The sequence below is a fragment of the Anopheles arabiensis genome, chromosome 2 (genome assembly GCF_016920715.1).
Source record: "Anopheles arabiensis isolate DONGOLA chromosome 2, AaraD3, whole genome shotgun sequence".
NCBI classification, from domain to species: domain Eukaryota; kingdom Metazoa; phylum Arthropoda; class Insecta; order Diptera; family Culicidae; genus Anopheles; species Anopheles arabiensis.
Window position 1 is genome coordinate 42841898 of NC_053517.1, and position 16783 is coordinate 42858680.

At 44.0% G+C, this 16783-nt stretch overlaps 4 protein-coding genes and 1 non-coding gene across 9 annotated transcripts in view; 1 reads left to right on the forward strand and 4 right to left on the reverse strand.

Annotated features, from left to right (window-relative positions):
• Positions 1-9: 9 nt before the first annotated feature.
• LOC120896125 lies at positions 10-4328 on the reverse strand. The gene is made up of 4 exons (XM_040300004.1): positions 3882-4328; positions 1747-1857; positions 1210-1671; positions 10-1138 (listed from the first exon to the last, which is right to left on the reverse strand). Exons 1-4 carry the CDS (start codon positions 4047-4049, stop codon positions 983-985), a joined length of 897 nt encoding a protein of 298 aa, XP_040155938.1. The 5' UTR covers positions 4050-4328; the 3' UTR covers positions 10-982.
• A 1957-nt stretch (positions 4329-6285) lies between these two features.
• Trnas-gcu lies at positions 6286-6367 on the forward strand. Its single transcript has one exon. It is a non-coding gene; the product is annotated as a tRNA-Ser (tRNA).
• A 2536-nt stretch (positions 6368-8903) lies between these two features.
• LOC120896652 (mitochondrial potassium channel-like) lies at positions 8904-10349 on the reverse strand. The gene is made up of 2 exons (XM_040300929.1): positions 9760-10349; positions 8904-9670 (listed from the first exon to the last, which is right to left on the reverse strand). Exons 1-2 carry the CDS (start codon positions 10243-10245, stop codon positions 9215-9217), a joined length of 942 nt encoding a protein of 313 aa, XP_040156863.1. The 5' UTR covers positions 10246-10349; the 3' UTR covers positions 8904-9214.
• A 208-nt stretch (positions 10350-10557) lies between these two features.
• Positions 10558-11999, reverse strand: LOC120896653 (mitochondrial potassium channel-like). Its single transcript, XM_040300931.1, has 2 exons — positions 11414-11999; positions 10558-11332 (listed from the first exon to the last, which is right to left on the reverse strand). The coding sequence occupies exons 1-2, from the start codon at positions 11882-11884 to the stop codon at positions 10877-10879; spliced, it is 927 nt and encodes a 308-aa protein (XP_040156865.1). The 5' UTR covers positions 11885-11999; the 3' UTR covers positions 10558-10876.
• A 1975-nt stretch (positions 12000-13974) lies between these two features.
• Positions 13975-16783, reverse strand: part of LOC120900578 (protein fem-1 homolog CG6966) — a 43839-nt gene continuing 41030 nt past the window's right edge. For all 5 annotated transcript variants that reach the window (XM_040307768.1, XM_040307739.1, XM_040307748.1 and 2 more), the window contains one exon: positions 13975-16737. In XM_040307768.1, the coding sequence (XP_040163702.1) occupies positions 16552-16737 (186 nt within the window). In that variant the 3' untranslated portion in view covers positions 13975-16551. The remainder of the gene's footprint in view (positions 16738-16783) is intronic.

Below are 16783 nucleotides of genomic sequence, written 5' to 3' on the forward strand. Positions count from 1 at the left end.
GTCAGACAATTATTGTGCTCACTACATCGTTTTTAACGCCTCCAACAATCAACACCCCTTTTGTAAACACTCCTTCGAATGGAGTACAGTCCTTTCTTTAGTTTCTCTCACCAAATTACCCGTATCGCGTTCAATTAAAAAAGTACATGCTTATACCATCGCCTCATCTATCAAATCAAACATCGAAAGTTTGAAAGAAACATGTCTTTCTTATACCCTTCCCCTCGTTGGGTGGGTGGTTGACGCACTCGGGTCATCACCTTTCCGACCTAGCTAGCCTGTGTTAACAAGAACATCAAACACTTGTCCTGGCCGGCATGCACCATTAACCACGTTACAAGCCGGGCAGCAAGCAAGCTGGGCCCAATTAGAGGAGGCGGCCCGCGGGAGCTAATTTGATTACAAATTTGTTAATTAAACTATCGCAACATTCACCCACTGTGAGTAACATTGTCCAGTCGGTGGCTTGATTGGTTGGATCGAGCTCCGGGTTAGTTTGGGGTTCGCTCGGAAGATGACACAATCATCAAGACAGTGCGGCGACAACGAGTAATGAACGCTTCTCCGGAGCAAACAGCGCATCGAGAAGCAGCGATGGAGCTGATTGAGCATAATTAATTACACCCACTGTGTGTGCATAGTGTCTTAAAAGGTTGTCGTTTGTAGTTTTTTTTTCTCTCCTTTTAGTACGTATCCTGTTAGAGTCCAGAGCAACTAATACAATTGATTATTATCTTTCATTTTTTTAAATCCACAAGTTTTTTTACTTTTCGTTACTCGTTATGCAAACGGTATATTTTATTTCTTTCTGTAAGGCTTGCGAAGGCAATCGTTGAATTCCACACACACGAGACTTAAATGAAAGATGAACTTTGGAATGGAATAAAGACACGTGAGCACAAAACAAACATCTCAATCGTACATGAAGGAAGATGGCACTGACAAAAACTGCTGCTGCTATTAAGATGGCAATTTAAAACGTTCAGTGCAACCGTTTGACTAGGGCAGTTACGACGGCCAGAGCCGCGATGGCGAACATCGAAAAGTCACCGCGTGAGGCACCACTCTGGCAGACCTTGCGCACCGAAGTTGTCGACAGACCGCGACGCCGCAACAGATTGCGGATGCTTTGAATATCCTGCGATAAGGACATTACACATTATTACCGACGTTCACCAGTTTCAGCAGTTTCCCACTTTGTCAACTCACCTCCGGTCCCAAGCTCATCGGCACACGCGACAGCACGATCGTGAACAGCTGACCCCCCGGCAGACTCTGGCAGAAGTTGAGCACGAGCTGATTGTTGACCGCCTTCAGCACCTGCACCGTGCCGGTAAACTGAACGTACTGCAGCTGTATCATCGAGCCGGACTGCGGGGAGGCCGAGATCCAGAACCCGGGCATCGATGTGTTGTAACGCAGCGTGTACTCCAGCGTGTGCTCCGACTCGTCCCAAATCAGGCGCAGGTTGCGCATGGTGCGCGGTTCATGCTGCAAATACTGATGGTTGCCCTGCTGACGGCGCTGGTGGTTTTGCTGCTCGTACGAGCTGCTCGGGCTCCGACCGCCGCTCGTACCGTAGCCGTACGAGGTCGCAAAACGGTCATAGTTCGTACCGGACGGGTTAGTGCGGCCACCGTATCCCGTCGATTGATCGTATACGGAGGTTGTCTGGGTGGTAGAAGAATCGGTTAGCATTTAATGCCGACGGTACGGCGATTATCCGTGGCTTATTGTAACACCTACCGCGTTCGTCACGTCTGCCAGGTGGATTACAACGCATGTTTTGTATACCGATTCGCCCTCCTCGCGACTGTCGTGCGTGATCACTTCGCTCCCATACCAGATGCCCATAATCTGTGGGAATAGGAGAAAGGGTTGTGAAGTCCGATAACAGTAATATTTAGCTAGACACTAAGGACGGACAACGCATATAGATGTGAGCGTTACTGATACTGAAATGTTTCTTTTTTCTATTCACTTTAGAGTAATTAAAAATTAAAGTGGCGAGGAGGGCAAAATTAAAGTAATGCAACGAGTTCAGATATGTAAAAATATTCAATGTAATACAGGCGTCCCCCGAGTTACGACCCCCTCGAGTTACGAAGATTCGCAGGTACGACGATTTTGACTTTGACAGTTAAAAATGTCATTGAGAAGAAATGTATGCATTTTTTTGAATTTCTGAGCACATAACCGTTACAAATACATTTCCACAGATTCCACAACTTCCTGGTCTTGAATATCTATATCGTTTAAACGGCTTCTGGAGGAAAATTAATACATTATCTTATAATATTTTAAATTAAATACACGATTTCATAGATTTCGACTCTTCAATTTTGGTTATAGACTTTATATTCACAGATATTCGACATACGACTATTTCGACTTACGCCTTGCTTTAGGACATTTTTTCGATCCTAAATGCAGTCGTATAAGATAATGCATGCCACGAACATATTTTTTTAAACAAAATTAAACAATTTAAGCAATGCTGATTAATGTTAAAAACAAACAACCTTCACTTGACTACTAAATGGACCTAAATTGTTAAATAGGCACATATCAATAAATTATTAATCTACGTTTGGCTAATGTGTGTTTTAAATAGGATTTTAACGTTTTCATATTGATGAAGTAGTTTTTCACTTGGAGTTGATTTTATTAAATTATTATTATTTATTATCCGGCACTACAGCCGTTTTGCGGTCTTGGCCTGCGTCAGGAATGATCGAAAATTCAATCAAATAATTTATTTTAATACAGGAGCCAAATATTCGTTCATCTGCTCATTTTCTTGCTCATTTACTTTGCTTCACGTTAATTTCCTATACGTTTTTAAACATCTTTATTTCAACAAATATTCGTTCAAACCATGTTAAAATAATTTTGTTATACATTAGATACAACGGACCAATAAAATGTAAAATGTATAACTCTGTGTGTTCGATTCAATGAGCTATGTGGAAAAAAGTGTTCCAAACACATCCCAGACAAACGATATCTGCTAAACGCCGCACTGCAAGCTAACTTCTCCCCATCAATGAATGTTCACAGCCAGCGATCGTTTTCTGCCATAAGGTTAATTGAATCGACCAAAAGGGCCAGCCGGGCACGGATGAAGCATGAGTGTCATAGACGACTACGGGTGTTGACGGTTATGATGCAGCGATAATCGTGCACGGAACGCCCATCGTGTCATAATTGCTGTCACTGGTTTACAAAAAAAAGACGATGACTCTATTATTACGATCGTTCTAAAAGTCTTGAAATGAAAGCATTATCGCTGCGCTTTACAATGATCTTACGTGATAAGGCCGACTAAATACAAAACACACTCGTTAGTTTGTATTTAACACACTCACACCTTTACACAAACCTGCTAACAACAACTATTGATATTGCATTACATTACTGCACCATGAGATCATCCGAAACATACATTCACATACACAACGGTACTTTATGAATTTGCATTGATGATTTGCATTAACGCAAGGCTGACGCGTTCACACTTTTTTGCATCCATTCAATGTTCATGAGCCGACAAAACCGAACGCCTTCATTTAAGCATGCACTATTCGCTGGGAAATGCAACCAAAACCACCAACTTGCTCCATGAAAGCGAAACCAAATGCAAACCGCACCATCAAACGGCAAGAGCGATCAACTGCAGTGCGTGTGATGCTCCCCCAATGCACCCCAGCGAGAGAATACGGGGTGAAAAAACGTCAAAACCGTTCGCCCAGTGTAGCTGTACTGGACGACGATTGGGTTAATTTAACGTCCGCATGAAATCATGTGTGAACATTGTCAGCTACTGTCGAACGATCGTCGAAACACGGCATAGAGAAGCAGCAACTTCCACCCAGACCTACCTGGTCAATGTCGAGGCCATGCTGGGGATTGAAATCCGTACAGTGCTGCGAGGGAGCAGTGCCACGGTTTTCTGCCGAGCTGGATCCGTACCCTTGCGGGACACTTCCGGCAGACGCGTGCTCCAGCACAAAACCACAAAAGACGGCCAACAGCGAATGGAGGATCATTTTGCTGTGCACTTTCGTCACTTGTTGTTGTTTAATTTATTCTCGTTTTAGTCGATACACTTATTCGTTGCTTATTCCTACGCGAACGTTCACAATCACGGGGAAGGCCTTGAAACTGTTAATCACTTTGCTCGCTACTACTTCCCAACATAACGCAGCTTAACCCACACACTTCTCTATGGTTGGCAGAAGCTTCAACACATCAACGATCGAAACACAAGCAAGAACCAAAACCGAACCGACGCCGCAAGAGATGACATCTGACTGAACGCGCGGCCCGCTGAAAACGCCGTTTTTGTACCGTGCGCGGTACCACCGTCCTGCTGCTAGCTAATCGCAATCGAAAGGGAGCACACAATGGGTGCGCTGGAACAAGCGTGAGCAAAAGCATGTTAGAGAGAGAGCGGGTGAGAGAGATAGAGAGAGAAAGTAATGTTTGTACTCACACCCAATGTTCCCTTTTTAAAACGATTCTCCCCTTTGCTATCCCCTTGGACACGATGGTGCTCTGGTGCAGCGGCCAAAGAAGCGGCCGGCTGTATGAGTGTGTGTGTGTATGTTTACGGCCAGGAATCGCACCCGAATTAGTCAAGGTTTAGGTTTGGGGTCAATGAGGGAAGCCAACCGAACAAAACAACGTTTAGCCCGCCGGTACAGAAAGTGAAACCATTTCCCTCCCTATAGGGCGTCCTTTTTGGTTCAGAAGTGGTCCCATGGGAGGAGGAGCATGGGGCGCAATGTGTACAATGGGGCGTCAATGACGCCCGGAGGGACGGAGGCGCTCGTGTCGCCCGTTTGGCGGGAAAAGTTCTACGCACGGCGTAGTAGTTATTGTTTCTGCGATGCAGACTAGGAAGGCCCGATTTCCCCGCGAAGCACAAGCGGTGGAGATGTTTGCAAAGGAGAGAGCTGGTGGAAGATGAATCGGTTCCGGATAGTGCAAATAGGGCCTGTTTTACTTTTATGGTGGTATGATTTTGGCAATTGGCTTCAGACACGTCGCGCAAATGGCGAAAAGGGACAGCCGTGTGCTGAATTTTGGCTTGCTGCTTTCGGAGATTTGGGTGAATTTGCTCACGCTGCGAGTGGTATTCTATGGCTAGTAACTTGATGCGCATGCTGGATGTAAGGACGGTAACCTAGTTTTTCTCTTCAACATTATCGGACAGATTTAAGATAAGAATAGTGCGCTATTCGTTGAACAAAATCTTTTTTTTTTTTGTTGGTGAAGTTTCATTTCGGTTTCAGCAAATGTTGATAAACATCATTCCATTTTAAATATGATTTTAGTACTTTGTTCGTTTAGGGAGTATGTTTGCCCTTGTTGTCTTGGTCATTAGAACCCTTAGAATCCGTTCAATGACACAATAACTATCACGCAAATACGCAAGGGATGGATTCTTGGACATAAGACCTTATTATTGGTTCACACACTCTTAGTGCGAAGATAGATGAGTTGTATCATTGATGCTCGTAAGCCAAGGTCTTCGATTAACGTAAGCATTTAAAATGCCTATCCCAGAAACACGCAAACCACACCACGCAGCAAGTAAAGCTCATCGAAAATAATGTATTCACTCGATCAAACGATCTAACGTGCATACGCAAATTAGATTACTTCTGACCGGCCAACCTCCCGACTGCTGGAAAGCCGATGCAGTTGCTCTACCATGCAGTTGCTGGAAGTCATCGTCTTGGTTACCTCACGCTCGCAACACGCGTGACTCACTGCCATCGCTCCAGCGCTCGTTGCGCTATCTGCCACTTGCGGGGAATAGTGTTCTGATCGCATCAAGAACATCTTCTCCTCCTCCCGCCCGTCGTTTAAATGATGAACACGTTGATGTGTTTTGGTCGGCCACCGCAGTCACCGTCGCCACCACCATTGTATGCCTTGTATGGGTGAAATTTAATTTAATAAACTGGACAATTAAACAACTCTCCAACCCGTTGGCCCCCTTTTAGCTGCGGAGTTTGTTCGGAAACCGAAACGATTATCACACTGTGGATGTCTGGAAGGAATGTGTCTCAAAGGAGATGTTTAACTACCCTGTGAGAGAAACACAGGAGGATAGGCCTTTTTGCAAACTATCTTCTCATTTTATTCTTTGTGTAGTGACTTCAAGCTTTCGAAGGCTCGCAGTAAAAATTATGACCATTAGGGTGCGAAGGCGTGCCAGAGAGAATCCAGAAAAATAGGCTACTAGTAGGTAATAAGCTTTCCCCATCCAACTGCGACGAGGTGGCCGAGTGGTTAAGGCGTTGGACTGCTAATCCAATGTGCTCTGCACGCGTGGGTTCGAATCCCATCCTCGTCGGGCATGAAGAAACATTTTTATAGTGTAATATTAATTAATGCAACGTTAATATTTAATCGGTCGTATCTGTAACGGACGGGACTGGTAAAGTTGATGAAAAAATAGTGGTTTTATTAAATTGAAAAAAATACGTTTAACCGTTGTTTGTTTGTGATCTGCCCCCGTAAAGATGCAGGATAAGACTGAGGGAAAACTTTACCCCTTTTACCCCTACCCCTACTACCGTAATTGTGTAATCTTCTTGTAGTCTAAGACATTTAGCATCATGAGTTTCGCACTTTCTCCTGTGCTTTGTGAGAATGCTTCAAAGCCTTCAAATAACTCATCCCACTATTGGATGGTTTTCTCCATATCGTCAAGGTTCTTTGGCACTTCCCTCCCCCTGTCCTTCCGTTACTGTTGATTAATGTGTCAGTCAAATTCACACTGTTTGGAAGGAAAAACAAATTTTCCTTCCAAGTTTATGAAGTTCAATATTTGATCTGTGCGCAAAATACATTCAATGCCTTCCAATAGCAAATAGTTGCCATATAGATAGGGGTTGGTTTGGGCTAGTTGTTTGTACGAAGCAATGTTTACGTGTTTTTCGTTTACTCACGATGAAGTGGAAATTCGGAACATATACCTTCGCAACTAGTGGGGCATTTTTTTCGTTAATTTGTTTGTTACTCTTGGCTGCAAATATTGACGAAAGAACGGGTATCGTTGTCTAAGCTGTCAAGAACGGCGTTCCTTTTCTTGAGCGTATTGACCTGTTGTTTAATTGTTTTAGGCTCCACCAGACATTTGTTGATTAGTTACCATGACAAACGCGAGTTGCTCAATGTAAATTTAATATTATTGATAAATAGTTTTGCTATCGATAATAACAACGATACAATTGTTCCTCACTAATGTTTTATTGCACCTTGCCGCGATGCATTCCGTTTCTACCGCTGTTTCACTCTCGTCTGCCCCTTACGTGCATCGAAACGTGCGCCCATTGCCCATTGCCCAAAACCCTCTTATCATGTTTGGCGTGACGAGTTCCGCCGCGGCTGGATGCACGCGGCTAGGGCCAAGTAGGAGCTTTATCAGGTACCGAATGAGGAAGGAGAGTGAGACAGAGAGCAAAAAATCAAATACTTTACACATTAATCGGCGTGCTTAACACGAGAGAGAAGGAGAGTAATCACATTATGCGCGGCTCCGTGTTCTAATCTAATCATGTCCGACGGGGGAATGCTATATTTGTTTACACCGTACTGTACCTTTGTTCGATTCGCCAGTTCTGTTCTCTCGCAGGAGCCAGACGCTACCGAACTGGCTGGCATCCGGAATCGCCCGCAATCAGGTCCGCGGTATTGATCAAAGTGCAAATACGGTGGGCATGTAATTCGCGTTGGTTCCTGTTACCGTTTTAGAAAGCCGTTCCTCAAACCCCAACCCACTCCGACGACACATTGCACGCGAGCAAGGATACGATGGAACGTCACACACTGTACCCTGAGGGCAGCTCGCTTGTGGCCACTGCCAAGCAGCGTGCCGAATCGTTCGATTTGCTCGACGAGCTGGAACTGTTGCTGCACCGGAAAGGACGTTGGCCGGTGTTCCTCGTGACCTTGATTGCGCTGGCATTGTGTTTCCTCGTGGTCGGTTTACTGATGGCCACCGGGATCATGTTGGTGACGTTCCTGCTGTTCATCTTCAACCACGAACCGCCAAACGAGACAACCAGTTCCCTAAATTGGCGGGGGGATTTTTAAAATGTACCGCTCATTGTTGCAATACAATAAATCTGCTAAAACCTAGAGCGATGGGCTTGTGCTGGTTTACTACGGGACGATTCTTGCAATCTCTCTAGCGAAGATTTACTAAGTCGACTTGTGTCAATCATCAACTGCGGTCGAGTGCTTAGCGTGAGGAGATTAGATCCAATTGTATTTTCGTGATGCAACGGTGGAAATTGAATTTAATCGACCGGTTCCCATTGCCGGCTCTTTATGGGACGGGTTTAATCGTCCCGGGCGACCAGACGCGGCCAGATACCACCTACGCGTCTACGGAAACCGGGTCAAAAAAAGCGCAAACCAAAACTTCACCAAGCCAAACCGGGCCACCGAGTGATGGGCACACTGTGATGGGAGGGGGGGCACTATCTACCCGACAGCACGAGCGCGACAGTTCAGTGAGTATTAATTAAAATGAGCGTGGGCACTGACTAGCCCTTCCAGCGGCTGATGATGAATCGAGGATGTCGTGTTTTGTAATCCGAAAATTCCAATAGAAGAGCTGGACGATGAAACAAACCATAGCGCTTGGTTGTCCGTGCGGTAAGGTTGAACCCTTGAATACTCTTTGACCTGCAGCAGAAGGAGTCTCGTTAATAGTTAGATCAAATACAATATAAAGATCCCTGTGTTAGTGAAATACAACTCTAACTAAATAGAAAAAAGAAAGAAAATTAAATTCAATCATGCCCAATTTAATAACGCAACCCAAACCATCACCATAAAACACATGAAACTGTGATACTTTTGAACTGTGCAACGTTCAATGAAAGTAATTATTATATTTGCATCCATTCCGTATCGTGTGTATCGATCATATGGTTCCTATCCTACCGTACCAACTATGCAATCACGCCCTGTACCAGTCAACAAATGCAACAATCCTGTAAGTTGTTCTAAACATCTTAAATGCTCTTAGTCGATAGGTTTTAATGGTTCAGGTTACCCGATACTATAACACAGACCTAAGCGTTTGGTAATCAATTAAATTCTCTCCAGCTGAGTTTCGAAGCCGGGGCAAATCTGCCACTACAAAAAGGCTCCACATCGGTATACCGATAAAGTAACTCCCCCTTCGCTAAGCTTTTGGTATGAAAACACGAGCGAATCGCGACAAATGCCGCCGGAAGTACCCGCCCCAGGACTCGGCCGAGCTGCGTGCCACTCGGCGCTGCTCAGCTACCCGTTTCTCGCTCAAATAACGGTTCCATTCAACGTTCATTCGTCCGATGGACGTCTCTAAGTTCACCAGCTGCTTCTCCATGCCGGCCAGCTTCCGATTGTTTTCTTCCGCCGCTTTCCGTATCGTTTCGAACTGGGTGTTGCGGAAGTAATAGTTTATCGAGGTGGCCACAATGCCCAACAGTGCCCCTACGCCGGACGCAATGATGGACCAGTACTTTACGTTGTTCGCCTGCGTGCGTTCCTTCTCGTGGGACGTCTTGACCGCTGCCGTCAGGTGCGAGAACAGTTCCCGCTCCTCCTGGTCGATGATTTGAAAGATTTGGTTCTTCTCCTTCTCCCGTGCGAGCACCTGGAAGCGATTACGAAACCGAACGGATGTGTTGAGAATGCATGGAATGGCCGTGGATGAAGTATCAAATGGTAAAGCATTTCACCTACATCAAACTCCTGCTTGATCAGCTCCACGTAACGATGCTCCCCCCGCGTTGCCTTCTGCAGCTCGATGTGAATGTCCTGCAGCTGTTTGCGCACCAACGTCAGCTCCAGCAGGATGTGCCGTCGACGTTCCTGGACGAGCTGCAACTGGTCCTGAATTTCGATCACCTTGTTCTGCGCTACTTTCACCTCGTTCATACCGCTAAACTCGTCGTAGAATGATTGTGCCTCGTACAGCTTGCTTTTGGCCAGATCGACCAAGCTGATACGGCGCAGGGCCACATCCGTGCCATGCTTTGGACTTGGCCCTTTTGTCACCTGCTCCGATGCGATGGTGTAGTACTGGAAGGACTCTTTTTCCTGCGCACCCGAATCGACTGCCTTGGCCCGGTCCGCTAAACAACGGAATGAAATTATGTAATTTGTACGAAAGCATGACTGGTTTAGTCCATGCATGCTGCAGCAGACAGTAACTCGTGACGTGAGCATCGTTTCAGCAGTCTTTACACTTAATTCCGACACAAAATGCACCCTTTTTTCGTCGATGAAGAATGTAGTTTTACATTGTATGTTGTTTTGAAATACGTTTGCCACAGCGCTGTCAAATGCCGGTACATTCGACAGGGATCGTACACCATAGTTCGACTCTACATTTACTTTTTTAATTTGTGATTTCACAAACTATCAACGATAATATTATGCAAATTCAGAAACTACCATGCAACAAATAATGTTTTAAGAATGTTTCGTATAAATGTCTGATTAAAATTAATATTCCTGTTTCGTACATTCTATCTAACGGTTTAAAACCCCTGCAATAACAAACCCTTGTCTAGTGAAAAAGATGATACAATTCATTGTTATCTCCCGAGGTTTGCAAAAATGTCCGTTCAAACGAATGTTAGGAGGTTTTGGGTTATCTTTGTATTACATTGTAATACAATTCTAATACAATAAAATCCTTGATGTATAAACAGAAATATTATTATGATTATATTCTTCCAAAATTCATGGTAAATCCTCGTTTACAAATGTGCTTCGAAAATTGGCATAACCTCTGCCGTTGTAAAACTATGAAATGAAATGTCGCCAATGAATTGTATACACCTAATCCGAACTGTTATGGATTTTTAGGAAACATGTACCGATAAAGCCGAACAGGTTGACGATATAGGCTGCTTCCCCATGACTCGGTGGACTGTTTCGGCAGCAGGTATCCGTACAGCCGGCCCGGCTGGCGATACAAATAGCTTCCCCAGGATTCAGTCGAAGCTGTCGCTTTGCGTGATTTCTCCTCCTCCACATACTCCAACACCGTCTGAAGCATCGTGCTTTGCTGCATCATGTGGTTCTGCACCTTGGCGTCCTTGTAGTGATTGTACCCGGCGTTTCCTGCGAATCCAATCACGGCCACCAATGTGGTTAGGAATACCTTCACCAATCGAAGCGTGTTTGCTTCATGGCGCTCCTTCGCATGGACCTCATTGAGGGCGTGTGTTAGCTGCATCAGCAGCAGTTGGTGTTCGTAGTTCAGTAGCCCTATCAGTCCATCCAGGCGCTGCTTCTCGGATAAAAGCTGCAATAGAGGAGGCGAGGAATATGTAATAATTCCAGAATGTAAAACGATATCCCTGCTGCGTGGGTGACAAGTACGTACCTTGAATTCTTTTTTCAAAAAGTCTAAGTATTCGATGTCCTGATGCGTTACATTTTGCTGTGAGCTGTTCAGTTCCGCAAGTTGCTTCTTCACCTCTATGAGCTCCAGCTCGCTAGTGTTCCGTTTGTCCATTACGATGTCCAGCTTGTGCTGCAAATCGTTCACTTTGCTTTGTGCCTCCCTCACCTCACTGTTGCCCGTAAAGTCCTCGTAAAAATGCTTAATGTTGTAAATCATAAGCCTTCCTTGCTCGGTGAAACGTAGCTTGAGGGAACTCTGACCGTGCGTTACAAAAGGATGAGAAAATCCTTCAGGGAGGCTATCGTATGATGATGATTGACCACTGCCCTTTGAAAGGTTTCCTTGCTGTGTAGCGATGCATCGGTTGGAGTTCACCGGCAGTGGATTGATTATTAACAGTTGGGAGTACATACGAACAGCATCTTTGCATATCATTTCTCGCAAAGCCATGATGCGTTTCGTGTTGTGCTATTGGAAAGTTCTCTAAGCAAGCAAAACTTTGCAGAAAGGAAAGCCGGCTATCGATATTTGCCCTACATGTTATTTAAAAACTGATAAACAATGCAATGACGTTTCCATCGAAATCCAGCAACAACAACCCGATGAAAAACTTATTGGTTAAGATCAGGAACAACTCTTTGTTAGGGTCAATCTACACGAATGCGTTTTGAATGTTCAGTTGAATTACAGGCTGTCACCGAGGTACACGATTAATGGGGACCAAAAACGGCTCCAAAATACCGCGTAACCGTGCAACTAGACATATAGAGACAATTTCACGCCGTGATGCCTAAAAAATAGCCAAAATCAACATGGCTGAAACAATTCACGCCTAAATACAAAGTCGGTATGATGTACAAGTTGGCCGAACGGTTTGACAACTATCCAAGCGCCACAGATTAAGTTTAAACGACTGAAAAATCAAATATCCATAGAAACAAACGGAAGCTCCAAGCTTAACTGGTTTGCTCAATAGATGGCGTATTGCAACTCATCATTATATTGCTGTCCTTTTCTTGCAATGTGTTGCACCTAGCTTCATCTAATCATGGCCTTCATACCCTTCTGACAATTGCAGCAATTCGCGCGTTCGACGAAATTAACTCATTTCCAAATTTATGAATAAAAATCAGGCAGTTCGAGGTGCTCACGCTGCATGTGTGAACGCAACACGAATTTTCTCGGTTACGCGTTAAAAAAAATCAAAAATTTGGAAAAAAGGTTAATGAAAATGTTTTCAACACTAGTAAACAATTGTATCTACAACCGGACTGAGCGACGTTCGTTGAGGTAGTGGTAATCGCTAATGCGGGCGTGCGGGCGTGCGTGCGGAAAAATCAAAATTATTTGATTCCAAATTCCATAAATTTTCAGAAAACGCACGCACGCCCGCATCAGCGTATTGTAACATTCCTCTCACGTGAAAGAGCTCTGACCGTGTGTTTACATTAGCCCTCTCGAACCTTTCGAAACTGAGCTAATGGATACCCGCAAGCGATGGAAAACCCATCCATCGAACCCATCGTACCCTCAACTCTATATAATTTTGACAGAAGTTCGATGGGTTCGCTACTGGCGATTGGCATGTGTAAACAGGGGGTTTGAATATGTGCTTAAAGATTATTGAACACTCTGCATTTGCGTAGATTTGTGTAATCGTAAACTACTGAATATCGTGTTCTATAAGGCCCGGATTAGGCGCCACAGATTACGCTTAAACTACTGGAAAATCAAATATCCATAGAAAAAAACCAAAGCTTCACTGGTTTGCTAAATAGATGGAGTTTAATAAGACATTATTATATTGCTATCCTTATCTTGCGATATATTATATTGCTATCCTTATACCCTTCTAATTTTCCGAGCAAAAATCAATAAAAATGGTCGATCGTGTGGTCGTTTAGTAGATTTGTGGCACTTGGGTAGTTTGCATAGTTACAGTTTCCGGACGTGTTTGCATGAGAAAACGGACAAAACATAATATAAATTGAATTATGAAATGTTTTTGGGGGCAAAAGTGCACAGTTTTGAAAATAAATAGAATAGAATCCATAGTTCCAAGTTCATAGCCCCAGGCCTAATTGTCCTGAACTGATTTTGATGCTAGAAGAAGGTAAAAACTTGATTTCAATCGCCACTCGCAGATGGCGTGTTGTTGTGTTGGTGAAACGGTTCAAATAAACGTATAGCTGGTTTTCAATGAGTCGCGTTTATAAATTTCACACCGCATAGATCATTTGACCCAATAAACCTACTTGTTTTTTTTTTATTTAAAAACAAAAAAATAATTTAAAATGTGTTCAATTTTTTTTGAGTTTGGCATTATTCTGGCTCGTAAATAAACTGGGCATTTCGACTGTTTCTGATGAAATATCACGCGAGACTAGTAGCTCTGTTTGTAAAATTGAGCTACTTTTTGTCGCGCGAGACGTTGACGCTCTATGTCTATTTCAACGGTTAGATTTGCTATTGTACTTAGTAAAAATAAATGCATGAAGTGCATACCTATGTTCGGAATGAAAATAATGTATATAAACCGATACTTGTGATGACTTTTTTTATTTTTTGTATGACATATTGTTCTGTGTTTTGTATGATACTAAAATATTTTTCACATTTCCAGTCACCATTTCTTGCTTGACCGAGAATTAGAATCATTTCACCTGATAAAGCAATATACTACCAATGGGAAGTTTCTTTTAATGACTGGTGGTTTATAGTCTTCTACGCGTGATGTATAAATTGAATAATCCTTTTCGCTATATTTTGATTCACTTATGTAACATTTATACTCTATTTGACCATGTATGGGCGTTTTCAATCACGTCATTGTAAACATTCTCTATTCCTCAACAACGCCACCAGTTCCGTTATCACTTTGTTTCGTTACACCTTTTTCGCTAGATCTTGTTTATTTATGGTAGGTCATCCCGTATCTCGTACTTCTAACAATATAGCTGCTTGTTATGTAATGAAGTTCTCATTATTGTTTCTCCACAAAATGTACATAAAAACACGGTGCCAATATAAACTACAGCAAGCGCGCAGCAGCATGTCGCGCAACCGAACACAGCACACGTGGTCGGGGGTTTTAGCTGATGAACGAATGACCACACGGCAACATTCACCATTCAGCAGTTAGCAATATTTAGATTCGTCCTACGATACTCGTTATCTAAAAAGCCTGCTTCTGTAGTTGCACCAACTAAGGCAGTCGTGTGGTTGGTGATCGTCAAAAACGTAAACCAAAACTATGTCCACCTCATGTTAGCACCGACCGTCACACCTTTATCCGGAGCTGGAGAAACAGCGGCAACATGTGTGTCGGGTTCAAACACTCCTGGCAGTACTGAAACTCTCTAATATATCTTTTATGCTAGTCTAGTATGTGATACGGGTAAGGGGCCGGGCTAGCCCACTGCTTGCATGTGTTACTCACTGAACCATTCACAGGGGGGTCGTCGTCTAACTCATGTGCTTAGCTAGCTTCCTATTTTCTTGACGCGTACAACCAACCATCATCTCAGCATATGTCCTTGGCGGGAAGCATGATGCACTGTATATGGCATTAATATTATGTGAGGTTTCGTTTATTGAGGAATTTGCTTAAAACACGAGATCTATTATGAACTAAAAGCAGACAAAAAAGCAGAACCAAAGATAATATGTTTGCTCTCTCGCCAAAACGCATCTCTCACGAACCGTTTTTACGATTTTGCACTTCAATACCTCTCTGGCCGTCCTTCTCTCGTCGCTATCACACGGTTTTGAATCATTATTAACAGAAAGCTTCTTGCAGTGGGATGAGAGGATCTACGGCAACCACTGTCCGTTCGCTGGCACCCTTGCTTGTACTCTATGAACGCTCCATCCATAAAGCCTTCCCACCGCACGAATTATCTTTACTCTCCTACCCACTATCTACTCATCGTCTTCTTAAACATTAAAACCACCTCTTCTGGCAAATCTCACATAATTCAACTTTTCATGTACCTTTCTTGCATATTCTATGTTTGCCTTTTTTCATCGGACACAGTGTGCACCGTAAATACTAAACTTGAAATTTCATAATTGATCTAACATAACGATAGTGCTTTGACAAGTTAATGAAAGTATCTTCTTCTGGACGAATTTATGCAACATTTTCGGGGAAGTAAAAAATTGGTTGAGTCCTAACATTGCTTTGAATCAATCAGTAAAGAAGTAAAAAAAATACCCAAAAAAGCCAAAACATATCCAAAAAAAGCTGTCGTTGGCAAACATTTACCTCAATTTGGTGTTACGTTTGTTTGCCGAATTTCTTGTTCAAATAAAACTGCTCCAACACCAATCTACCAACGGGAAAAAACGTATTACGAAACAAACATATCGATCTGCATACGATGGTCACTGTGCTCGAAAGCGTTACATTTCAACATTGTGCAGCACACATGATCACCGTTAGCGGGACGATCTTCGAGGAAAACGGTTCAACTTTCTGCCCACCTTAGCGCAGCAGCTGCACCGAAATGATACATGAAAGGAAAGCCCTGTTGCATCGTCGATGTCACCAGATCACTCCAAAGCCGTTTTGAAGCATGCTCAAATCGTTGGCTGATCATCGGACTGCCGAAACTCATCTCACATCGTAGAGTCGTTGCGCAGACTGGACCGTACTGCTATTTGCTTCGGATGTGTCCGTTCAAATGAATTTTTTGGCCGCGGCCGTTAGCTCGGACAGCCAACCTCACGTAACGCTTCTGCACTCTCTATCCCTCTCTCTCTCCCGTACGCGATCCCTACAATCGCTTTTGATCACACTAATGGCAGCGAATGATGATTTGCACCGAAACGTCTCGCTCCTCATGGGCATTCTCGTGTTACCCCCTCCCGTTTGCTGCAGTATCATCCCAAACGTCCCAAAACCACCTTGGGGATTGTGGTAGCGACGGTTCCAACCCTTTCTAGCGAATGGTTGTAGCTTTGAAATTCACTTTGCATAGCCTATCTATTTCTACTCGCCACTGCACGCCACTGCTCAGTCGATCATGCGGCTGTAAAGCTATGACCCCCCCTCCCGCCGACCCGACGCGTCAGGGGTCGAGCCTGTGGTAACCCGGAACGGCATGAACGAAGCGTTAGTGCGAGTCAACGAACGCGTGCAAGCACTTGGGAATCTCTTCCTGACAGTTGATTGCGTAACGCCTAATAGCACGGGCCGCCAGGCAGGATAGCCGGGTGTACTTGATTGGGTTGACCAGCTCGTGCAGCTGCTGGTTTTGCAACAGTGTCTCGAAACAATCGCCGTCCACATTTCGCGTATCCTGCGATGAGGGAGAAAACGAAACCGTACGATTAGCGACGAACTTC

Coding starts and splice junctions, on each gene's coding strand:
- LOC120896652 (XM_040300929.1), bottom strand. CDS start 10,245: ATGCTCACGTCACGAGTTACTGTCTGCTGCAGCATGCATGGACTAAAC. Junction 9,671..9,759: donor TGATCAAGCAGGAGTTTGAT/GTAGGTGAAATG, acceptor AATCGCTTCCAG/GTGCTCGCACGGGAGAAGGA.
- LOC120896653 (XM_040300931.1), bottom strand. CDS start 11,884: ATGGCTTTGCGAGAAATGATATGCAAAGATGCTGTTCGTATGTACTCC. Junction 11,333..11,413: donor TTTTGAAAAAAGAATTCAAG/GTACGTACTTGT, acceptor CCTCTATTGCAG/CTTTTATCCGAGAAGCAGCG.
- LOC120896125 (XM_040300004.1), bottom strand. CDS start 4,049: ATGATCCTCCATTCGCTGTTGGCCGTCTTTTGTGGTTTTGTGCTGGAG. Junction 1,858..3,881: donor ATGGCCTCGACATTGACCAG/GTAGGTCTGGGT, acceptor CTATTCCCACAG/ATTATGGGCATCTGGTATGG. Junction 1,672..1,746: donor TGGCAGACGTGACGAACGCG/GTAGGTGTTACA, acceptor TCTACCACCCAG/ACAACCTCCGTATACGATCA.